The 22,553-nt window shown below is 35.5% G+C and overlaps 1 protein-coding gene across 1 annotated transcript in view; it reads left to right on the top strand.

Annotated features, from left to right (window-relative positions):
* Positions 1-18,047, top strand: part of Cdh7 (cadherin 7) — a 145,286-nt gene extending 127,239 nt beyond the window's left edge. Inside the window, exon 12 of the mRNA XM_008840671.3 lies at positions 16,496-18,047. Within this exon, the coding sequence (XP_008838893.1) occupies positions 16,496-16,989 (494 nt within the window). The 3' untranslated portion in view covers positions 16,990-18,047. The remainder of the gene's footprint in view (positions 1-16,495) is intronic.
* Positions 18,048-22,553: the final 4,506 nt, after the last annotated feature.

Below are 22,553 nucleotides of genomic sequence, written 5' to 3' on the forward strand. Positions count from 1 at the left end.
GCCATTGGATAATGAATGGGTTCATTCCAAACTAACTTTCTCCTTCACACTGTAACTTCCTACAGCTAGGACAATAAGCACTTAACATTGCACCTGTTACTATACTTGTTTCTAGGGGTTTAATGAAATTAGCAAATACATTTATAACATATTTTTATAAAAAACACATTTACAAGAGAGATCAGCATGGCCGAATGTTTAAGATGGAATTGTGGAACTATGTACCTACCTTCTATTTCTTGTCCATGTGTATACTAGTTCTTCATGAGGGACCCAGTAGTTTATCGACAAGATAGCGTGGTAGTCTAATGGGGAAAACACAAATAACTAGTGTCATAAGATTTTGAGAATTATATGCAATAATTCATGTAAATAAAATAGTGCTTACCACGTAGTGAATACTGAATCTATTTTTAAGTGTTATTGATGAATTAAAAAAAAAAAACTCAGTCTATTAACCAAGCTAAAGCTCAGCTGCTAAATCAATTTAAATAGTATCTTAATGTTGGAAGTTATGGTCTTCTATAACTTCAGTTAAACAAATAAATCTAAAATAAAATAATTATACTATTCCTTTAATATAATAGGTATCACAAACACTCAGAAATTTGTGAGAAATGGCTGGTAATTTCTAGTTAAAATGTAACTAGAATCCAGGCAGAAAGAGTAAATTTGAAAAAAAAACTGGAAGCACTGTGAAAAAAATGTGTATTTGTCTGCAGGATTTCAAAACATAATAATGAACTTTAAATTGTATATTTACTTTATAACAGCCCAATAAAGCTCATATGATTTTTAAATCCCTATTATATTAAAAATGGCCATGTCTTCATCTTGAAACAATCAAATTAGAAAAAGAGAAAAGGAAAGATAGATGGCATGTGGAACATTTTGAACTTTGCTCATTTAACAGGAACAGAATGTATTCTATATTGGGTAAAGGAAAAAGAGATACAGTTGTTCTCTTTTAAAGTTGAATATCACCAGTAGTGGTTTGATTTAAGTCTGACTGCCTGATGAAGCTTATTAATTTTTTATTGAATTTTTGTGTATTTCATATGGAAGATCTTAATTATCTTTATACTCCCTTCCTTATGGGCACCCTCCCATCGCACCCTCCCAGACACACTGAAATTCCTTCTGTAATTTGTGTTAAGGCCTATCATGTCAAGTTAGTGTCCCTAGACATCCCTCAGTGAATGTTCATCCACTGAGGTCTTTTCTGAGTTCCTCCTTTTAAAATCAGCTCTTCCTCACCCAGCAGAAATCAGCTGCCAATAATTCTTCCAGTAAGAATGGAGCATGTGCTTGGTTTCTGTCTACTTGAGGTTGCAAGGTTCTTGTGAATGCTGACACCACTGCTGTAGGTCGTATGAGCAAGGTCTCAGGAGCCTGAAGTACTCTGTTTCCATATGGTCATACATCTCCTCCCTGGCACTTACAATATTTCTGCCCTCTCTTCTGCGATGATCCCTGAGCCCTGGGTGGGTAGAGTTTAATGCAAAAGTCCTGCCCAAGAACTCACACTATATAAACTCTTATTCTCTATGCTTTGACCATTTGTGACCTTTTGTGTTCCTGGCTTTCTGTTGCATGAGGGAGCTTCATTGATGAGAACTGAGAGATACATTAGTGTTCTCTTTCCCCTTGTTGTATGTTTTATGAGCCTTAAGTATAGAGATTGCATTGTTAGTGCCACTTAGGCTTGGGTAATTCACAGACAACCTCTGTGTATGACCAGTTGTGGAATTCTTTAATGATCTATGTCTTTTCAGAAGAAGCTTCTTTAATGAGTGGTTACTAGGATACTTTGTAAATATAAGGATCCATATTTTGCACATGGTAAGAAATTACATTTGTGTAGGTTTGTGACAGCCTTAAGATTTTCTCTAATATCTATGACCTCTCCAGCCATGTATGTTTCGCTATATTTATAGTATCACACATGGGTTTCCTCTCACTGAGTGGGCTTTAAATCCAATTAGGTAGCTGTTGATTACCCCCAAGATAAAGGTACCCCGACTGAACCAGTGTTGTTTGTTGTGCAGGTCAATGATGTGGCTATTAAACCTTAAAGCTGTAGTTGAACCATAGATTGATGTTCTCCCTTAGAAGTTTGTGTAGTGCTCTCCAAAGCTATGAGAGCTAGCCTTTACAGGAGGGGCTTTCCATGTCAATTGCAGCTCCATTGCTTGTTTCACTTTTAATAATGTCATCTGTGACAAGGCTTGTTTGAATTAAAGATTGCTTGATGATTCTAACTACTTAAAAATAGTCAAACTGTTACTGAAAGAAAAATATAATTTTATTAGATTTCATTCTTAGTGTAATCTCTCTGTCTCTGTCTCTCTGTATCTCCGTTTCTCTCTCTCTCTATCTCTCTCTCTCTCCTCTCTCTCTCTCTCTCTCTCTCTCTCCCCTTTGTGTGTCTCTCTGTATGTGTGTGTGTGTTAGCTTGAGAGATTTTGTCTAAATTTAGATAGAAAATACAAGTATTCTTTCTGCTAAATTTCAGCATGTTGTTTATTTAGTAATGGTAGTTCCATTTCTAAAGATTGAGATTTTATGCATTACATTTTATTCATGTTTAAACATTTCTACAGATCTACAAAAAATGGTCAAAACAAAGCATTTTGCACTGAAATAAAGCACTGAAACAAAAGTTGCTGCCTGCAAGCCCCCAATTTCTACAGTGATATTATATAATAGCCAGCATCTTCCAACACAGTTCTGTATTATAATCTTTAAGTTTTATTTCCTAATTTGGTGGTAGCAGATAATCAAACTTTTTGTACTGATTTCTTTCTGGACTCACTATTGTAGACTGCATTTTAACACTTTGCTGTTGAAGTCAACTGAACTCAGTATCCCCAGATGTGCATGTTCACAGCATAAGCTTGTCATGTTTTTTATTTCAAACGAACCGGATAGCTCACTTTTTACAACACCCCACAAAGTAGTATGAATCTTGGTCCTAGATGGTAGGTGCAAGAACCTTTCACTCAAACTTTTACGAACTTGATAATAAATATTGCCACATAAAAACTGAAGGTGAGGACTTGCCAGTGTTAAGAAGGACCTGAGATTCAAGTTTGGTTTTATAAGAAACTGCAGAAGACTCTGGGCTTTGAAGTTTAAAAAAGGCACACACTTTAGTAATTGTCAAGCATGTAATCCAGTTATGTGACAAATTAAAGTGATGCATAACTTGACAGAAAGTCATAAACTGAAGTTACCAGAATGTTAGCATTGGAAGATATCCCAGAAATCGATCTTAATATAATCTGTTATATGCAAAGTGTAAACTGAGATATGGTAGCATTCAAGCTCTTCAAGAATTCATATAAAAACTTGAGGATATAATGGGATGAGATACAAGGTTTTCTTATTGTCAGTCAGTGATTTGGATGAAACAACAAAGGAAAGGGAGCTGGTTGCTCACATACCATCTTTTCTTCCTAAAGGCTTCAATTTTTTTCTTTTTAAAAAATATTTTATTTATTATTTTTATTTTGTGTGTATGAGTATATTGCCTGCATGTATATAAATGTGCCCATTAATATAATGTCCATGGAGGTCAGAAGAGATTGTCAGATCCCCTAGAATTGGAAATACAGACAGTTGTTACCAGTCATGTGGGTGTTGGGAATTGAACTCGGGTCCTCTCAAGACCAGTCAGTGCTATTAACTGCTGAGCCATTTCTGCAACCCTAGACTTCAATTTTCTATCATTTTAAGTTGGACTTGACAGCTTTTTCCTCCATCTATATTTCTATAATAGTAGGAGTGATTTTTAGATCTTAATTCTATTCTTCTTACCCATTTCAAGTATATTCATGCTCAAATTCTCTAAATGAAAGTAATGACCAAAAAATCAGAATATGAGGATTCCTTTATTTATAATGAATGCTACTTGAATGGAAGAAAACCCAAGACTTTCAAATTTCATGCTACAGGAATCATACATCTGCCATAACTGCTTTTTATACAGAAAAAATTAATTTATACATGGAAAGTGTTTTAGTATTCTAAATCTTGAATAAAAATTACCATAAATAATAACAGTATAAATTTACTTGTGTTTTTATTATAGTTGAATTCATATTTGTTTATACACAACTACTTCCAGAGTGAAAGCACTTTTAAGAAAAGAAATATGAATAACTGGCACATTAAATTATTACTCAGGTAGATTTTTAAGAAGTGTAGGGAAAGAATTTTACCTGCTTTGCTTTAAAATAGTTCTCACATTTAGCTCTTGCGCATGTATTTGGGGATATTACAGCTGGACTCTCTGACTCTGTACACGAAGTTTTTTTTTCTTCTCACTAAAGCTGCTGCTGAATTTACTAAATTAATTTTGTTTGCCTCCCTCCTTGAACCTTAAGTTCCGTGTAATTGAAGTGATGTAGCCCTCCTTCCAGCTCTTCGCCTTTCACGTACTGTTGGAATTAGAGTGGCCAAGCTCCATAAACTGATTTAATAAGGGTTTATAGGAACTCACCATTCACTGCACAAAACTCTACCTCACCCAATGTGTCTAAAGTAAGGCAGCGTGGCATTTAGCTGTGATGAATCTTTTCATTTTGTTTCTGGGACCTACCAAATCTGAACTATATTTGGTCTCTGTTACTGAAACTGCTTAAGATTTTGTTCAACTGAAAAATATTTTCCCGGTTTTGAAAGTGATGGAGAACTTTACTAATACACAAAAATATATAGTACGTCACTGAGAATAATAATGACAGGAGAAAAGTATGTAATAAATTGATCTTCCTTGTGGTTTATAACAGTGTAATAGACTTCAGGTGGCAGTTCCAGAGACAATGGGCAGACTCATTATCTAACTCATGGTAGCAAATGTTTTTCCTTAAAGCAAGTATAAAATAAATTAATTATTTCCATAAGCTTACACAGTGAGTCTGGCATTATCCCAACTACTCTGGTTGTATTTCATGATTTCATTTTCATAAAGTTCCTTTTTCCATGAGAAAACTAAAGTTTAGAAGTAGACACAAAGTTAGAAGCTGAAAATGTCAGAGTCAGGACCAAACACAAGCAGCAATGCCATCTATATATTCTCCACAATCTGTTTTTACAATGTGTTTTCCAACCTGAATGATCAAGATGCCTTTGGGAAGTAGCTAATTGTCTCTGAGTATCACAAGCCTCACTAAGGCCAGCTTAAAAGCAGCAGCGTTTGATGGATTTCACATAGAGACTCTTCAGATCTTCATTTATTTTTCAGGGTCTAATTTATAGTATACTTCAGTTACCTCTGACCTTTAGAAACACATTTGCGATTATATATTTTAAATTTGAGAATGTATATTACTACAACCAAAATATACAGCATGCAAATTGTATTTGTGTCTAAAGTATTCATTCTACTTAGAACAGTTGTGCTCTGCTTTACCTCAGGGTCAGATGAAATCATTATAACCATTATATTTAAATGAGACATGCCTTGATATCACTATTTTGCTTGTTCTTGCAGAAGACCCGGGTTTGTATCCCAGCACCCACATGACAGCTAACAACTGTCTATAACTCCAGTCCCATGGGATCTGACAGCCTCTTCTGACATCTATGAGCATTACATGAGATGGGTTCACTTACCTATATGCAGGCAATACACGCATACACATAAAATAAAAATAATAAATAAAATAAAATAAATTCATTTCAGTTGTAGTTAAACTTTTCCACATCTTGAGATATGAATATAATTATATGATTTTTGTATATGATTTACAAATCTCTACTTCACATATTCTCTTCTGACATCTATGGGCATTACATGAGATGGGTTCACTTACCTATATGCAGGCAATACACGCATACACATAAAATAAAAATAATAAATAAAATAAAATAAATTCATTTCAGTTGTAGTTAAACTTTTCCACATCTTGAGATATGAATATAATTATATGATTTTTGTATATGATTTACAAATCTCTACTTCACATATTTTATACCTGGTCTCACTATGTATAGTCAATGCTTTAGTAGATAGCTAAAATTAAAAATCTCAATGGAAGTAACAAACCACTATATGCTGATATCCCTGCCTGTTTTCTTGATTTAAGTCTTTGTTGTTGTTGTTGTTGTTGTTGTTGTTTTGTGACTCAACCTTCTCTCTGTTTCATCTTCCATAGTCAATTAGGCCACAATTTGTCTGTTCTTTGTTCAATTCATTTTTTTCTTTGGCACTGCACTTGATTTTATCCAGCAAAGGTCCATCTTTCCTCTCGAATATTATGGCAAATACCTCTACTCTCCATCAGATCTAATCCTTCAGCACTGCAGAGTAAGCTTTTAAATTCCAAATATGATTGTGACACATGCCAGCTTAAATATTTCCAGGAATCTTCTTTGTAGACTGAAGCCACCATCTGAGACCAGAGCGCTCCCTCTCAGTTCTCCTTGCTTTCCTCTCTCATGGTGAACTTCAGCCAAATTGCTTGTGTTGCCCTTTCTCTGGCTTACTTTCTGTCCATTGTGTTCTTGCCTACGTGTTCTATGTGCATGAAACTACACTTTCCAGAATCTACAAAATGCTCCCGCAGTTTTGTACTCCAGACTCAGTTTCTTAGCTTCTCAATCTAGGTTGTGTCCTATTACCAAGGGCAACTTAAAACATGGAGCAGAGCACTCTTAGAACATCCATCTTAACCAAGAGAGCATCTGCCAACCCATGATTGGTTGACTATTGTTTGGTTTGTCTCTTCAATGGGCTCCTGTTTTAGAAGGAAAGGGCTAAGTATTATTTCACCGTTATATGTAGCACCTCATGAATTGCTTATCTGATAGACAGAAAGCATTCCATATATGCATGCTGTATAATCTAGATTATTTCAGTGTACTCAGTAATGGAAAAGAACATTTCTTTTTATCATTATATGCAAGCAATATATCTACTGGAATATGATTTTCATTTTTCCCCCAAGATCAAAAATTTTGAAGACAATTTTAGATTCAGTTTCTCTCTTAATTTAAAGAATACATAGAGCATAGGGTAAACATATTTAATTACATATTCATTTTAAGAAAAACACAGAAATGTATCCGTAAAGTTATATTAAGGAAATATTACAGTAGACTTTCAATGTCAGAAATAGCATGCCATCGGTTCAAAATATTATACTCGATATGTAATTCTCTCAGTGACTCACTTGTACTATACCAACTACAAACATTATTACACTGTGATGATGTGGAGTAGGTTCAAAAGTGCAAGTTCAACTGTTGTCTTTTGATTCTGATTCTATATCTCATAGATCTCGACAAAGTGATAACTTGTCTTCTATTGGTTCTTCATAGCTTAACTTAGGTACCACTTCTATGACATTCTTCACACCATCTTCTGGAACTCCCCTATGTTCATCCTGGAATTTTATTTTAAAAACAAGTTGCTATATTTCCTTGCTTGAAACACTTCAGAAACATCAAATGTTCCTGAAGAAAACAAACATTTTTATTGTTCCCCAAGGCAAGATATGTTCTGCCACCAGCTCACCATGGAAGGTGTCAGGCTAGATGATCCTTTGCCACTCAGAAGGAAGAGCTGTATTGACTTTCCTTCCATTGTTTTAAAATTTTCCACTGTTTACCAAAACATGCTTTCTGTGTCCTTTCAAGTGCAAGTAATACTTTATGCCCCAAATTTAATGTACAGAAGTCTTCCTCACCACTGGATTAAGTATAAGCAAAATTGACACTTACTGACTTATTGTCTTCTACATTATAATGCCAATTTATTTCTTTTAAAGGACATATCAATTTTGTATCATCCATGTGTTTATATCTATTCCTTATGCAAGCACTTTGAGACTAGTGAGAAGTGTCTCTCCCTGCATCCCTCCTTTTCCCCTCTCCTTACACCTATTGTTTCTCTTCACTCTTGTGTACATGCTGTCATTTTTTAGCCTAGTGTATTCCTAGAATATAGTGTACAATACACAGGGGACAAAACATTTTTAAGAGACTCATCAATATCATTTATCAGAATCTAGATTTTACAGTATCAAATATCATTCTTTATGTAGAGTAATTCAGAAAATGTTTAATTGAATACTATCAAACTGAACTTTAAACCTAGAAATTTAGAAACCAGGCATAGGTGGCACACGACTTTAGTTCCAGCACTTAGGAGGGAAAGGCAGGTTTTATCTCTGTGAGTTCAAGGTCAGACTAATCTACATACTGATTGAGAGGCCAGCTGAAGGTAAAGGGAGAGCCTGTCTCAATAAATTAAATATAAATAAACAAATAAATAAATAAATAAATAAATATTGACTAGAAATTTAGGTCAATATTACACTTCTACTGTATGATAGTGCCATAATCTCTTTTCCCCAAGAGATATAAATCTCTTGTCTCACACCTACTCTTTTCCTTCTTCTATGATAAATCAAGTAGAATCATTTTTTTTTTTTTTCTGAAATGCAAGTCTGATCATACCGCGAAGTCTTTAAGACATGTTTGTCTTTGGGTCCACAATGCTACCTCATGCCCAACTGTGCAAGTTCACATCCCACAGTTCTTTGCCGTTCAGCTTCATTGGCCTCAAACTTCTGTGCACTGTGTTCCTTTTGCCAAAAACCCTGTGCCACACTAGAACTCCACCTTATCCCAGCTCTCAGTACACCATGATCTCAGTTAAATTTCCTCATCTGCATCTATTTTCCTCAATGAGTACTTTTGGAATGATTATCACAGGAGTTCTACTTTTATTTTTTTTTTATTATTTAAGTAATTTGCTTCTCTCCCAAGGAATTACAAGGTTCATGATGAAGAAGTGAGTATCTGATTCTATGGACAGCCTTATGTCATTACCTTTATGGGTACATTGATTAGTTAAAATAATCTTGTTAAATGGCTATAAAATTTTGTAAAAGTTAAGTTTCAGATGGATAAACTTAAAACTTTACTTCTTAATTCAGTAAAATCTACATGAAAAAAGACTAAAAAATATAATATATATAATCTTATGCTTATTTATACAAAAAATAAACAATAATTCTTACTTTTTTATTTTAGTTTTTCTGAGACAGGGTCTCTCTGTAGGCCTAGCTGTCCTGGAACTCACTATGTAGACCAGGCTGGCCTTGAACTCACTGAGATCCGCCTGCCTCTGCCTCCTGAGTGCTGGGATTAAAGGCGTGTGCCAATTCTTATGTTTTTAATTTGTCCGTTTTATTTTCTGTGTATGAGTGTATTGCCTGAATGTATATAAGTGCACCTGTGTCATGAAATGCCCATGGAAGCCAGAAGAGGGTGTAAGATCCCCTGGAACTGGAATTATGGAAGAATGTTAGCTGCCATGTGGGTTCTAGGAACCAAATCCAGGTCTTCTGCAAGAGCAACCAGTGCTCTTAACTGCTGAGAGATCTCTTCAGACCCCATAACTCTCTGAAGTGCAGTTAACAGTTACACTCTATTAAGGTTAGATTTTATTTTCATAAGTGCTCAAGTACCTAGAAATAAATATTATCCCAAGTTAGTAAAATGTTAAATTATCTAACCCTAGAAAACAATTACGATTTTCTTAGCCTTATGCCAGACCATAAAAATGTGGAAAACTCCATATTCACACTGTAATTGAGACTGACCTAAACATGGATGATCTCAGGAATCAATTCTATTGAAAATTTGAGTGACAACAGGCATGTTTCCTCATAAAACAAATGGCATTTTAATGGAATATAATAAATAGTTTATTTGTAAATGTTATTGAAATAATTTTCATTGAAATTACATGAAAGAAAGACCGAGAATTTTGAAATATTTTTCCCAATTTGGCATTGATTTAAATGCAAAGAACATCTACTTATCACACCACACTCATGCTTTTCATTGGCTAGCATTTAAGTTCATGCCAAAGAGGAATTTCTTTTAAGTTTAAAAAAAATTTGTGCATTTCATACAATATATAGTCACCATGTTAAGAACTCCTCCCCTGTCAGCAACCCCCCATAACACACTGACAGATTTTATACATTCTGTCACATATGTTAAGTTCTATTGTACCAAGTTCATGTCCCCAAAAGTTCCTTGGTTTGTGTCCATCCACTGGATCCTGTTGACCAATCTAAGATCACTCCCTTAAAGAAGACCAACTTGTCCTCTCTCCCTTAGCAGTGATCAGTTGTCAATAGACCTCTATCCATGACTGGAGCTTCTTACCCATTTCCCCACTTCTATGGTAGATTTTTGTCTGGTTTGAGTATATATGGCTATAGAACATCCTGTCACCATTGCTCTAAGTTCATGTGAGGAAGTCCCTTTCCACCTGAAAAACTCTCTTTCTTTGTGGTCATTCACCACTCTTGGCTCTTTCAGTCTTTCTGCCCCCTCTTCTGCAATGGTCCCTGAGGTCTAGGTAGCAGAGATTTAATATAGCAGTCCTATCCAGGGACACACCTTCTGCAGTCTTTTATTCTCTGCACTTTGACCAGTTGTGGCTTTCTGTGTTAATTGCCATCTGTTTCACAAGGAAGCCTCATTGGTATCATTTGGGAGATGCTTTAGTATTCTTTCTACCCCGTTTCACTATATTTCATGACCCTTAGGCATAGCGGTTACATTATAAATGTGTCATTTAGGGTTGGATATTTAACAGATACTTACTCTCTGCATTTGACCATATGTGAAACTATATTATAGTCTCCATCTGTTCCAAAAAGAAGTTTCGTTGATGAGTGGTGATGTACGGGATACTTGTCTGCAAATATAAGGATACATATTTAGGATACAGTAAGAAATTACAAATGCCTAGGGATATGACAGACATAGGTTTTACCCTAGGCTCTATGACTGCTCCAGCCGTGTGTATTTGCCCATGTTTACAGTAACACACATGAGTTTTCTCCCATTCAGCAGGCCTTAAGTTCAATTAGATAGTTATTGATTATCCTCAAGATTAAAGAGCCACTACTGCACCCATAAAGGTAATTTGCTGTGCTAGTTATTATTGTGGTTATTAGGCTTTACAGCTGAATTGGACCACTGATTGGTCTTCTACCTTAGCAGCTTGCTTAGTATCCTCTGCTGCTATGAGAACTCATCTTCAGTACTAATTATTCAATTCTTCTAGGTCAGCTCCAACTCCATTAATTCCAAGTCCTATGTCAGAAGTATGTCCTGTTTTCAGAAATAGCGTCTTAGATTCAAGTTAAGGGAGGCAATCAAGGGCTGTGGCAATAACTACCCTAAACAACAACTTGAAGGAAGGTTTCCCTGTCTGGCACTGTGTTTCTTGTTATATAGCTGTCAGCTATACACATGCACCCACATATAATATACACATGTATATATGTGTATATTATATGTGTATTTTTTCAAAAGGACTTTTAACTAATATATTGCCCTCTGGTTTTTTTTTCAACTTAAAAAAATACTTTTATTGAGAATTTCATACATGCATGTAAGGTATTCTGATCAAATTCATGCCTACTCCCTGCTCTCCAACACCTCCCATATCTCCCCATCACTTTTTTCTGACAACTTCATGTACCCTTCCTTCCTTCCTTCCTTCTTTCTTTCTTTCTTTCTTTCTTTGGCTTTTTGCTACTCTAAAATTTTCCCCCTCTGAAGAGGTAACCCTAAAAATCTTTCAGGGATTAGATAAGAGCTCCCAAATACTTTTGACATTTTGGGCCTTTGGAAGACAGTATATTGCCACAAGGCCCAAGGACATTTTGACTTTTAGCCATGAAAATGGCTCCTTGTCTTTGGGGCCCTGCACCCTAACTGCCTAGCCAATTACTATCTACTATTTTTATCACACCATCCTCTGAAGAGTTTACCAAAATTTCCTATAGGGAATCAGGACATAGATCACTCTGGCTTCTTCCATGCTGAACAGGGATGCAAGGTGAGGCAATTGGGGTACCCCTACAGTGGGTCTATCTAAAAGATACCTAAATTGCATAACTCTTATCTGTACAGAGAAAGAAAGTCCTCAACTGGTGAATAGGGGATGTGAAGGAGAAGTAACGGCAAGAGTAATTAGCATTACAAGTTCTAGACCTTCCCTCTGGTTTTTCACACCAACTAAGCATTATTTATTTCTCTTCTCTCCCTGTCTTTATGTCCACTGAGGTCTTGTCAGCCTATCTAGAGTCCCTCCCTTTAAGAAGATCAGCTCTTCCTCACCAGATCAGCTGCAAATAGTTCTGCTAAGATTGGGGCCTGCTGCCCATTTCCACAATTCTGTGCTGGGTTTTTGTCTTATTGAGTTTGCATGGGTCTTGTGCATGCTGACACCATTGCTGTAGGTTCATATGAACAAGATCCCAGGAGCCTGTAGCACTCTATTTCCATAATTTATTTTTTCTTTACTGCTGATTATAACTTCATTGTGTAAATGTACCATATTTTAATTATCCATTCATCAGTTGAGGGACATATGGGTTGTTTTCATTTCTCAGCTGTTGTGAAAATGGCATCAAAGTCATGGCTGTGTAAGTATCTCTGCAGTAGATGAATCCTTTGTGTATATTCCAAGGAGTGGTGTAACCAGATGATATGGTAGATTTATTTTTGCTTTTTATGAAATTTCCGCATTGATTTCCAAAGTGGTTGCATGACTATGTAATTCTACCAGCAGTCAGAGTCTAATTTATTTCCCCAAACATCTTTCAGTGTGGGTCTATCCACTGAAGCTTGGCTAATGTATCATGGGTCAAATCCTTAAAGGAGACTTAGTCTCTCCTTCCCAAGAGCCATTGGTTGCTAATAATTCCAAAGTTGAGGCTGGGGTTTCTAATTCATTTTTTCATGTCTATATGGAATTTTGACTGTTTTGATCTTGCATGAGACTTGGGCATGCTGCCAGCACCCCTGTGAGTTCGTATGAGTAACTTCCCAGCTGTCTGCAAAATTCTATTTCTTGTGGTCATCCAATACCTCTGGCTCTTACATTACTCTTACCCTCTTTTCTGTAATGATCCCTGATTCTTGGGGGGCAGAAGTTTGATACAGTCAGCCAATTCAGGGATAAGTACTCTGCAGTCTCTTGTTCTTTGCACATTAGCATGTTGTTGGTTTCTCTTTTATTCACCAGCTGTTGGACAAAGGAGATTCTCTGGTGAGAGTTGAGAGATCCATTAGTCTATGAGTATAATAATAAGTCATTAGGGGTTAGTATAAAACTATAAATATTTAGCAGAATAATAGTATTGGGCTTTACCCTATGCCTTGTGTCCTGCCTAGCCTCAGGTTCCTAGGCCTAAAATCAACTTCAGGTGTGGGCTTCATATTATGAACTGAAACTTAATTCTAACTATAAAGTGGTTGGTTATTCCCATAATATTCATACCACTATTGCACTGATGAGCATATCTTGCCAGGCCAATTGTTGTAGTCGAGAAAATTCATGGCCTGGTAAAGTTGATGATTATTTTCTTCCAGTAGTGTGCATATCACCTTCCAGTACTATGAAAGCTAACCACAGAAATGAGGCTTTGAAATCTATATCAGCTTGATTTCTCCTTGTTTTTTTTCTATAGGTCATGTAGGCAGTATCTTCAAAGCCAAAAGTCATTCTGTGATACTATCTTCATATCGACCTTGAAGACCACAGAACTTTGACTGGAGATAGAGCTCAGTGATAGGTCATTTACTTAGCTGAGTCCAGATTTCATCCCTAGCATGATAAAAACAAAACCCAATACTCAAAGAAACAAATGAAACAAAAACAGCACAGTTTTGGAGTGGTGGAAATGCTAACTTTCTAGGAAAAGAAGACAATATACTTAGTAAGAAAGATGACACTAGACTGCTTGAGATCAGACAGCAGTGTAACACTTGAACTGTGTGGTTGGCTATTTGATGAAGCCATCTGGGAACATTCGAATGTGGTAAATGGGAACAAAGTGATCACTGGAATGTATGTGTCATGGCAACAAAGGAAGGGTGAGAAAGTAAGGAATGAATTACAGTGCTAACTATTGGACTGTCCAAAAGTGTAAATCTCAGGAGATGAACAGTAGGCCAGCCAAGTAAGAACAGAAAGCATCATCAGAAAATAAAATGAAATTCCAAAAGTATTTCCAAGTCTCTGTAATACAATGTTCATCAATCATTTTCAGACTGATGATGGAAAATAGGCAGCTAATGAATACTTTTAAAAGTATATAATTTTCTGGCCAGGTGTGGTGATGCACATCTTTAATTCCAGCACTCAGCAGGCAGAGGTAGGGAGATCTCTGTGAGTTCGAGGCCAGCCTGGACAATGAATCCAGTAGAGCTGGGGCTACAGGGAGACCCTGTCTGAAAAAGACCAAAAAAAAAGAAAAAAGTATATAATTTTCATTACCATTAATAACTTCTCTAAAGTTGAAATTAGATGAGTACTCACTCTTTCATTAATTGGGGGTCACATTTGTATGTATTTATGTGGTATATGCATATGTGTATGTGTGTGTTTGCACATGTTCACCTGTGTCATGTGGAGGCCAGAGATTGATATCAGGATTTCTTCCTCAATTTCTTCTCCACCTTAATATTTGATATGGTGTCTCTCACTAAGACCTGAGGCTCACCATCTTGATATATTGCTGGCCAGTAAGCTCTTTCCAGTACTGGGATTACTGACATGTGCTGTCATGCCGGGCTTTTTCATGGGTGCTGGGGATGTAAACACAGGACCTCATTCTTTTCCAAGTGCATTATCCACTGAGCTAATTTCCAGATTCCCACCCTGCTTTCCATTTTTAAAAGCTTACTGAAGTGGAAAATTATAAAAGTGTCTTTTTGGTTGTATATTATTATTCTCAAATATATACTTAAAAATAAAACACAAATTCCATGAGACATTTTAAGTATAATCAGAATTTCAGTGGTAGAGATCAAACTCAAAGTCTTGTACATTCTGGCAAGGGCTCTGTCACTGAGCTTTACCCTCCTTTCTTTTAAAACACACAGTGGGGGCTGGAGATATGGCTCATTGTGAAATGTTCTTCTACATAAGCATGAGAATCTGAGTTTGAACCCTCAGAACCCACATAAAAGCCAAGTATGGTAGGATAGGTCTGCAATTCCAGTACCCTATAGCAAGTTGGGAAACATAATCATGACAATCCCCTGAAGTCTGGGCCACTTAGCCTGGTTTACACAGTGTCAAACAACAGAGGGAACATGTTTCAACCAAGAGGGAAGTCATAGATTTGCTCCTGATATAATCTTTAGACCTCCACATGCACATTGTAGCATGCTCATGTCCATATTCATGCATATGCATATATACAAATATACATAATTCACACACACACAAATAAAACAGGTGTGGTGGCAACATACCTTCAGCTGCAGAACTAAGGCAGGAGCAGGGGGCAGAACTCTCTGAATTCTAGGTCAGCCAGGCCTACATAGTGAGACCCTGCTTTAAAAAATTAAATTCATTTAAAAATAAAAGGAAAAAATATGCTGAGAATAAGGTAATTTTTGGTAACAAAAATCCAGTTAGTATACATTTTCATAGTTCTAAAACTTCCAGGAAAAAAAAAATCAAGGAGTAATAATCATTAAAATGTTATTTATTTTCATTTTTTGTAGACAAAGACAATTCATACTTTCTTTTATACTTTTTAAATAAATTTTAATTCCAAATTTAAAAAACAGCCATTGTATTCATTTTTATTCAGTTCTGGAAGCCATGTTCTCAGTCTAGGAAGTCATGTGTAGGTAGCAAAGACACTTTATTAGTTTATTAAAAATATGGAGCCTATTCAGTCTGTGGAAAGTCAAAGAATATCTGGTTAGTTGCTGTCTTCAGTGCAATTGCATGCTTCAGCATTTAATATATATTTTGATATATGAAGAAATTTCCTCAGGTTTAAGCGATTTGTTTCTTAAATCTATTCTTGCCAGTGACTGAAAAACTTACAGCCTGTTTTCCGTCTCTAGGTGTAATGCACAAAAGGCCAAATTCAGTATTTCATACATGAAAGAAGGACTCTATTTATTATAGAAGCTTTTAATCTTTATATATGGCCTGGCATGCTGGATTTTACTAAACAGCTGAAAGGAGGGAACATTTCTTCAAAGACCCTGATCAAATACTGTAATCCATTTTCTTCTGAAATTGGTCTTGTTAAATTAGACACAAAACATTCATGAATACCATTTTTCCTTGCCAGCAATTAAAGAGTTCAAAAAGATCCTTTTGTGCTGAATGGCTTTGAAATTATTATATTTATCCTGAACTGGCCCTTGAATTTTTTTTCTATCAAACGCTTGGGAGGTTAGAGCAAGACATCAATCCTGAGCGGGTGTGGAAAAGAATTTCTTGATGTATAAAAGCTTTCCATTTTAAAGCCTTTCTTTTTTTCAATTTTAGCAAAATGCACTGCTGTGAATTCCCATAGAAGTGGGAAGCCATCCATTTTCCTGTAAAGGGGTGGGGAGGCAATGTCTGTTAGTCTTATGACGAGGAGGGCCAGCCCTTAATCTACTGACATTTTCTCTTTGCTATTTCATGTTTCAGTGTTGATCCTCCTTATTGTCACTATGAGAAGACGGAAAAAAGAGCCTCTCATTTTTGATGAAGAAAGAGATATTAGAGAAAATATCGTCAGATATGATGATGAGGGCGGGGGAGAAGAAGACACAGAAGCATTTGACATGGCCGCCCTGAGAAACCTGAATGTCATACGAGACACCAAAACCCGGAGGGATGTGACTCCAGAAATTCAGTTCTTGAGTCGACCGACTTTTAAAAGCATCCCAGATAATGTTATTTTTAGGGAATTTATTTGGGAAAGACTGAAGGAAGCTGATGTGGATCCGGGTGCTCCGCCATATGACTCTTTGCAGACTTACGCATTTGAAGGAAACGGTTCAGTTGCTGAATCACTCAGTTCTTTAGATTCTATCAGCTCAAACTCTGATCAGAATTATGACTACCTAAGTGACTGGGGTCCCCGCTTTAAACGGCTGGCAGACATGTATGGAAATGGCCAAGAGAGTTTGTATTCATAGCCTTGGACCCTAATTTGAAACGTACTGAAGAAAAAGTAACAGCAAAAAAGAAAAAGAAAAAGAAAGTAAAGGGAACAATACTACATACAGAACACAAGAATTCCAATTGTTGGAGAAAAACGGTGTAAATATTTCTCCATTTTTAACTGTTTAAGTTTCTGATTTGATGAAACATAGTTTCACTAGACTTATCCAAGGGACTGCACTGACCACAGACTCTAAGCATTTGAAGGTTTTTTTGATAAAGAGAAATGCTCAGTGGTTTATGAATAGATAGCAACTTTCATATACCTGCAAAGGCACCTAAGCAGTGCCCTGTGTTGTCAGTTAGCTAAGGATGCCTTGCACTTACCTTCACGGTGCTGTGAGAGTAGAACATGGTGTGCCATTGAAAAATCCTGGAACGTCTTGCGTATCAAAACTTGGGACAAATTTGATTTACACTGCTGCGTCTAGCTCACTACATGATAGAATTCAACAGAACTTTATTGCTCTTGGTGAGCAAAATATTTTACTTAGAAATATATAAATTCTCCAAATAACTTCCCCAAGTGAAAACCCTCAATAAAAATCTTTAAAATTTTATTTTTATTTAAGACAATATAAATCACTGTTTAGCCAATAAATTATATGAACTATTCCAAATAAGAAAAAGGTAAATAATTCTAAAGTTTGCAATAGTTTTGAGATGCTTATGTAGGTATGATTTTTTAAAAAATAGTTGCTGTCTATTCATTGATTTTTAATATCTTCTGATTTGTACAGGAGATTTTTTTTTTATTTGACACACAGTGTTATATTTATTTTGGAGCTTCAATCTCCACTAAATTCAGGTCCATATTACTGCCTCATGGTATTCAACTCCTCAGAGCATGCTGGATTTTACCCAGTTTGGACGACAGGAAGGAGACAAAGCTTGGAAATGAAAAAGAAAAGGCCCAGCATTGAGCCATGTTGCTTTTGACATCTCAAAGAGGAGCACGCTCCAAGGACACACAAATTGTACTTTTGATTCACTAGAATGTACAGAACTGTGGGAATAAAATATTTGTATTTCAGTAAGAGTTCAGAGAATTGAGATTTTTTCTTTGATGCAAGATTTTCCAAGGTCGTGAGTTCTGTATGCTCCGAAGACTTTTCAAGAACTAGTTTCCCAACCTCTTTTTCTGTAAACATATTAAGTGAAAGATTGAATTTTTAAATATATTTTAAAAAGTATGATGTTATACATTTCCAACCAATCATATCCCCAAGCACTGAGTGATGTGTAAGTTATCTAGTGATTTAGCTGTGCCAAAGTGAAGAGAGCAAATTCAAGTAACCACGTGTTTAAATTAAGATGGATATCTCAGAATAAGGTGACTTTTTTAAACAAAATACTATTTCTACTTATTTTTCCTAGATTAATACTAGTTTGTTGTGCATATAACCAAGTAAGAATGAATTTATTTTTTTCCTTACTTTCTCCTTTCAAAAGTATTTCATTGTTGGGTTCATAATAAATCTACAGATAGTAAACACTGTGTATGAATTCTGTTCTAAAATCCTCCTTTCTAAAAAGCATAAACTGGAACCGGAATATTATGTTGACTAAATGAAGAAAAATATAGGATTCTGTAAACTTAAAGTCCACCTTTAGAAATGAAGTATGTGAAAGTGGCCTTCAGCTTCATAAAATCAATAATTCAATAAATTTGATTATCTGAAAATAGTTCTTTAATTGAAATTTTTGGATGTTGCTTCATGATTAGATGGATATTACACATCTGGCTATAGTCATATGCATAAATACAACAATTTTATCACAGAGTAAAACACCCTGCTTATTGCTTTTAGTCACATATGCAAGGTTTTACAAATAAAACAAAACTATCATATTTATGTAGTTCAATAAAATCAGATGGAAAACAGAAAGTATATACATTCTAAATCTGAAAAGTGCTGAGAAAAAAAATTGTGATAAACCCCTTGTTGCCTGGAAGAAAATGAAACATTTACTGCACATGAGCTGTGACACCAGAACTGCTGGTTTTTGCACATATCACTAAAGGCAGTTTGGGGCATTTTGTAAAAGAAATCTCTCAGTATAGCAGGCTCTTTTTTCTTTTAAAATGAACATATTTTATCCTTTAAATTTTGTTCATGTTTGACAGTAGTAGCTTGAGGAAAAGAAAGATTCTAATTTAACTACTGGTTTGAGATTCTTGCATATATGAAAACAGTATTTATTTGTAAAAAGCTATGCCAATACAGTATTGTACTTGGGTCTGTTGTAGTTTTAGAAATTGCCAGGGATAGCTGGAAGAAATGATAGAATATGGAATTTATATGACACAAGCCTGTTATGTTAGCTTTCTTTTATTTTCCAAAGTATAATGGTATATCTGGCAAAATACTTGACAGATAAGATTTTTTTATATAAAATAAAGAGAAATTGCATTATTTGATTCCTGAGATTCATATTTTAAAAAAAGGAAGGGATTATCCAAAACGTGTTTAAAAATAAATCCATGATTTACTGATTTAACATATCATTTTACTAGAAATAGACAGAAAAGACCCCAAAATCCAATATATAACTAGTTTTTCTTTTTTATATAATTTTAGCTGAATTTTTGCAAGTTTCATACAATATATTTTGAATATATTTGGACCCCCTCCTCTGTCTTCACCCTTCTTACACACCCCTGACAGTTTTCATGTACTCTGTCATTTATATTAAAGCTGTCAAGCCAAGGTTTTGTCCCCAAATGTCCTTCAGTGTGTGTCCATCCACTTGAGCTTGATTAACCTATCTACAGTCATACCGTTAAAAAAATACAAAAATAACCAACAACAACATAAAAACAACTCTCCATCTCTCAATAGTCATCATTTGCCCATATTTTCTCAGTGAAGTTTGGGACTTATTCCCCACTTCAATGTTGTGTTTTTGTCTGTCTTGAGCTTTCATGTGTCTTGTGCATGTTGTTACTATTGCTCTAAATTAATATGAGAAATTTCCCAGCTATCTCGAATAATTGGTTTCCTTGTGATCATCTACCACCTCCCTCTCTTGAAATCTTTCTGCCACCCCTTCCCCAATGGTCCCTGAGCATGGTGAGGCAATGATTTGATACAGGTGTCCTATTCAGGGATAAGTTTGCTGCAGTCTCTTGAACTGTGCACTTTGACCACTTGTGATTTATGGATTAAACACCATCCGTTGAATGAGGAAGCTTCACTGGTGAGGTTTGAGAGATGCATTGATATTCTTTTCACATCCTATACTGCTATGATCTTTGAGCCTTACGTGTAGAGGTTGCATTGTAGATTTGCCACTTTTTCTTGGACACCTCAGACACTCTCTGTATTTGACTAGTTGTGGTACTCTGTAATAGTCTCCATCTGTTGCAAAAAAGAAGTTTCTTTGATGAATGGTAAGAGGTACACTTGTCTGTAAATATAAGGATATATATTTAGAAAATAGTAAGAAATAATAAAGTACTGTAAGCATAGCCAGATACACATGGCTGGAGAGGTCATAGATTTTAGAGAAAAACATAAACTTATCACATAATTTCTTGCTGTATTTAGAGGGAAATAAGTTCCTCTCTTCTAGCCTCTGGTTTTTGCCAAGGTTTAGAGTACAAGGCATAAGTTCGTATCAGATGCCTAGGCCTAAATTCCAGTTACACAGCTATAGGTGTCTCTGAGATTCGAGTATCAGTATTGCACTGCTGCGCATATCTTGCCAACCAGTCATTATTGTAGTTCACAGGATTTACAGTTGGGTAAAGAATGATGCTAATTTTTCTCCCATAGCAGCTTGCATAGCACCTTCAAACAGTAGGAGAGCTAGAACTGGCCTTCAGTAAACAAGCTTGATTTAAGAAATCCTTAGCCAAAATCACAGTGTTATGATTAATTGGTCTTCAAGTTCTGGAAGACAATGATGAGCAACAGCAATACCCTTTGTTGTTTTGGGGAGTCCTCCCTTAACAGCCCCCTTCCCCAACCAGCAATTCAAAGGGTTATTTCACATGCATAACACTGGGCTTTTTGTTTGATAGTCTATGGCTTCTCAGGGGATCATTATCACCTCCTGTGGGATAATGTCATATATATATGTGTGTATATATATATATATATATGTATGGTCTAATTAGTGTCTCCAGATGTCCTTCAGTGTGGGTCCATCCACTGGAACCTGGTTAACCTACCAAGAGTCCCAGAGAGAGGGGAGGGAGAGAGAGAGAGAGAGAGAGAGAGAGAAAGAGAGGGAGAGAGAATATTCTATTATCAGCTACAGACCAAAATCAGGAAAGAGACATAGAGGAAAAATTAGCCAAGTAGAAACTATGAGTAGATTAGTCCAATGGCAATTATTGAATGAGCCTAGTAAACAATTTCTTTGCCATAAAAGTCTGCTGAGGCTTTAAGTAGTTGAGGTTGGGTTTGGGTGTGTACAGTGAGTGAGAGGAAGTACTATTTGATGATAGAGGCCTCTTGGGTTTGCCTTAAAGGAAGATTCTAAATTATTTTACCTTAGACTGTATTTAACTTCTACTTATTGCTTTAGTGATAAGCAGGTTTGGGGAACTGTTCCTCCACAAGTAGGTGTTTACACAAGGCAGGAGTAAGGACCAATAGGATCCACGTACAGAAATGGAAGTACCAACAGAGCATTAGCATTTCAATTCACATGTTAAATCAAGAGCTTAAAATAAACTGAATTTACTATATGGCAAGAGGAAACAATTTAATTATAAACACTTTAAGCACTAATGATAAATATTAACCTTGAAATTTTCAATTTTAACTTGGCATCTATTGACTTACACACTGTTTTAATTAACTTAATTGTTTTATTTAATCTCCATTTAAATGTTTATTTACATTTCATCTAATTAAATTATCCTTGATTAAACTTCATTTCATTCTTAACTCCTTCTGGTCAGATGTAGCTAGAGGCAAATAGAACACATGTGATAATTAATAGGTGAACTAATTTATTTCTGGTTTATCTATGCTTATTTGATTTCACATAGACATTATTAATTGTTAATAGGTATTATGAGTATATGTAATGGTATATAAATAGTTGAGAAGAAAAACTAATATAGTCAAGTTTGCTAGTTTAATATAGTTGATCAAAATTGATCCTGAAAATCTAGGTCCTTAGATTTAATAGAGTAAGAAAGGATTAATAGCTGTGCATTTTTAATCTAATTGGATTTTTCAAAGAATTCTAATAATCCTTTAAGAACATGGGTGCTATCTAAAGCTGTGATTGGGAAATGATGGTAAAATCTAAATCCTAGAATAATTTTCAAGCGGGAGAAGGCAGTGTGTATGATAGCCCCACACTTTAACATTGTAATGCTAATTCCTACTGGCTCAGAAATTAATTGAAAAGGATATGTGTCTCTGTGCATATATGTGTGAGAATAGAGATGTTGATAAATTTTCTTATACAATCTTAAATGAGTATATCAGTCAACTAAAGTAGGATATTATATATTATGTGCCATATTATTATATTGTGTAGTATAATTCCAAATATATATATATATAATATATTA

The sequence above is a fragment of the Nannospalax galili genome, unplaced genomic scaffold, assembly GCF_000622305.1.
Source record: "Nannospalax galili isolate Female #2095 unplaced genomic scaffold, S.galili_v1.0 scaffold298, whole genome shotgun sequence".
NCBI classification, from domain to species: domain Eukaryota; kingdom Metazoa; phylum Chordata; class Mammalia; order Rodentia; family Spalacidae; genus Nannospalax; species Nannospalax galili.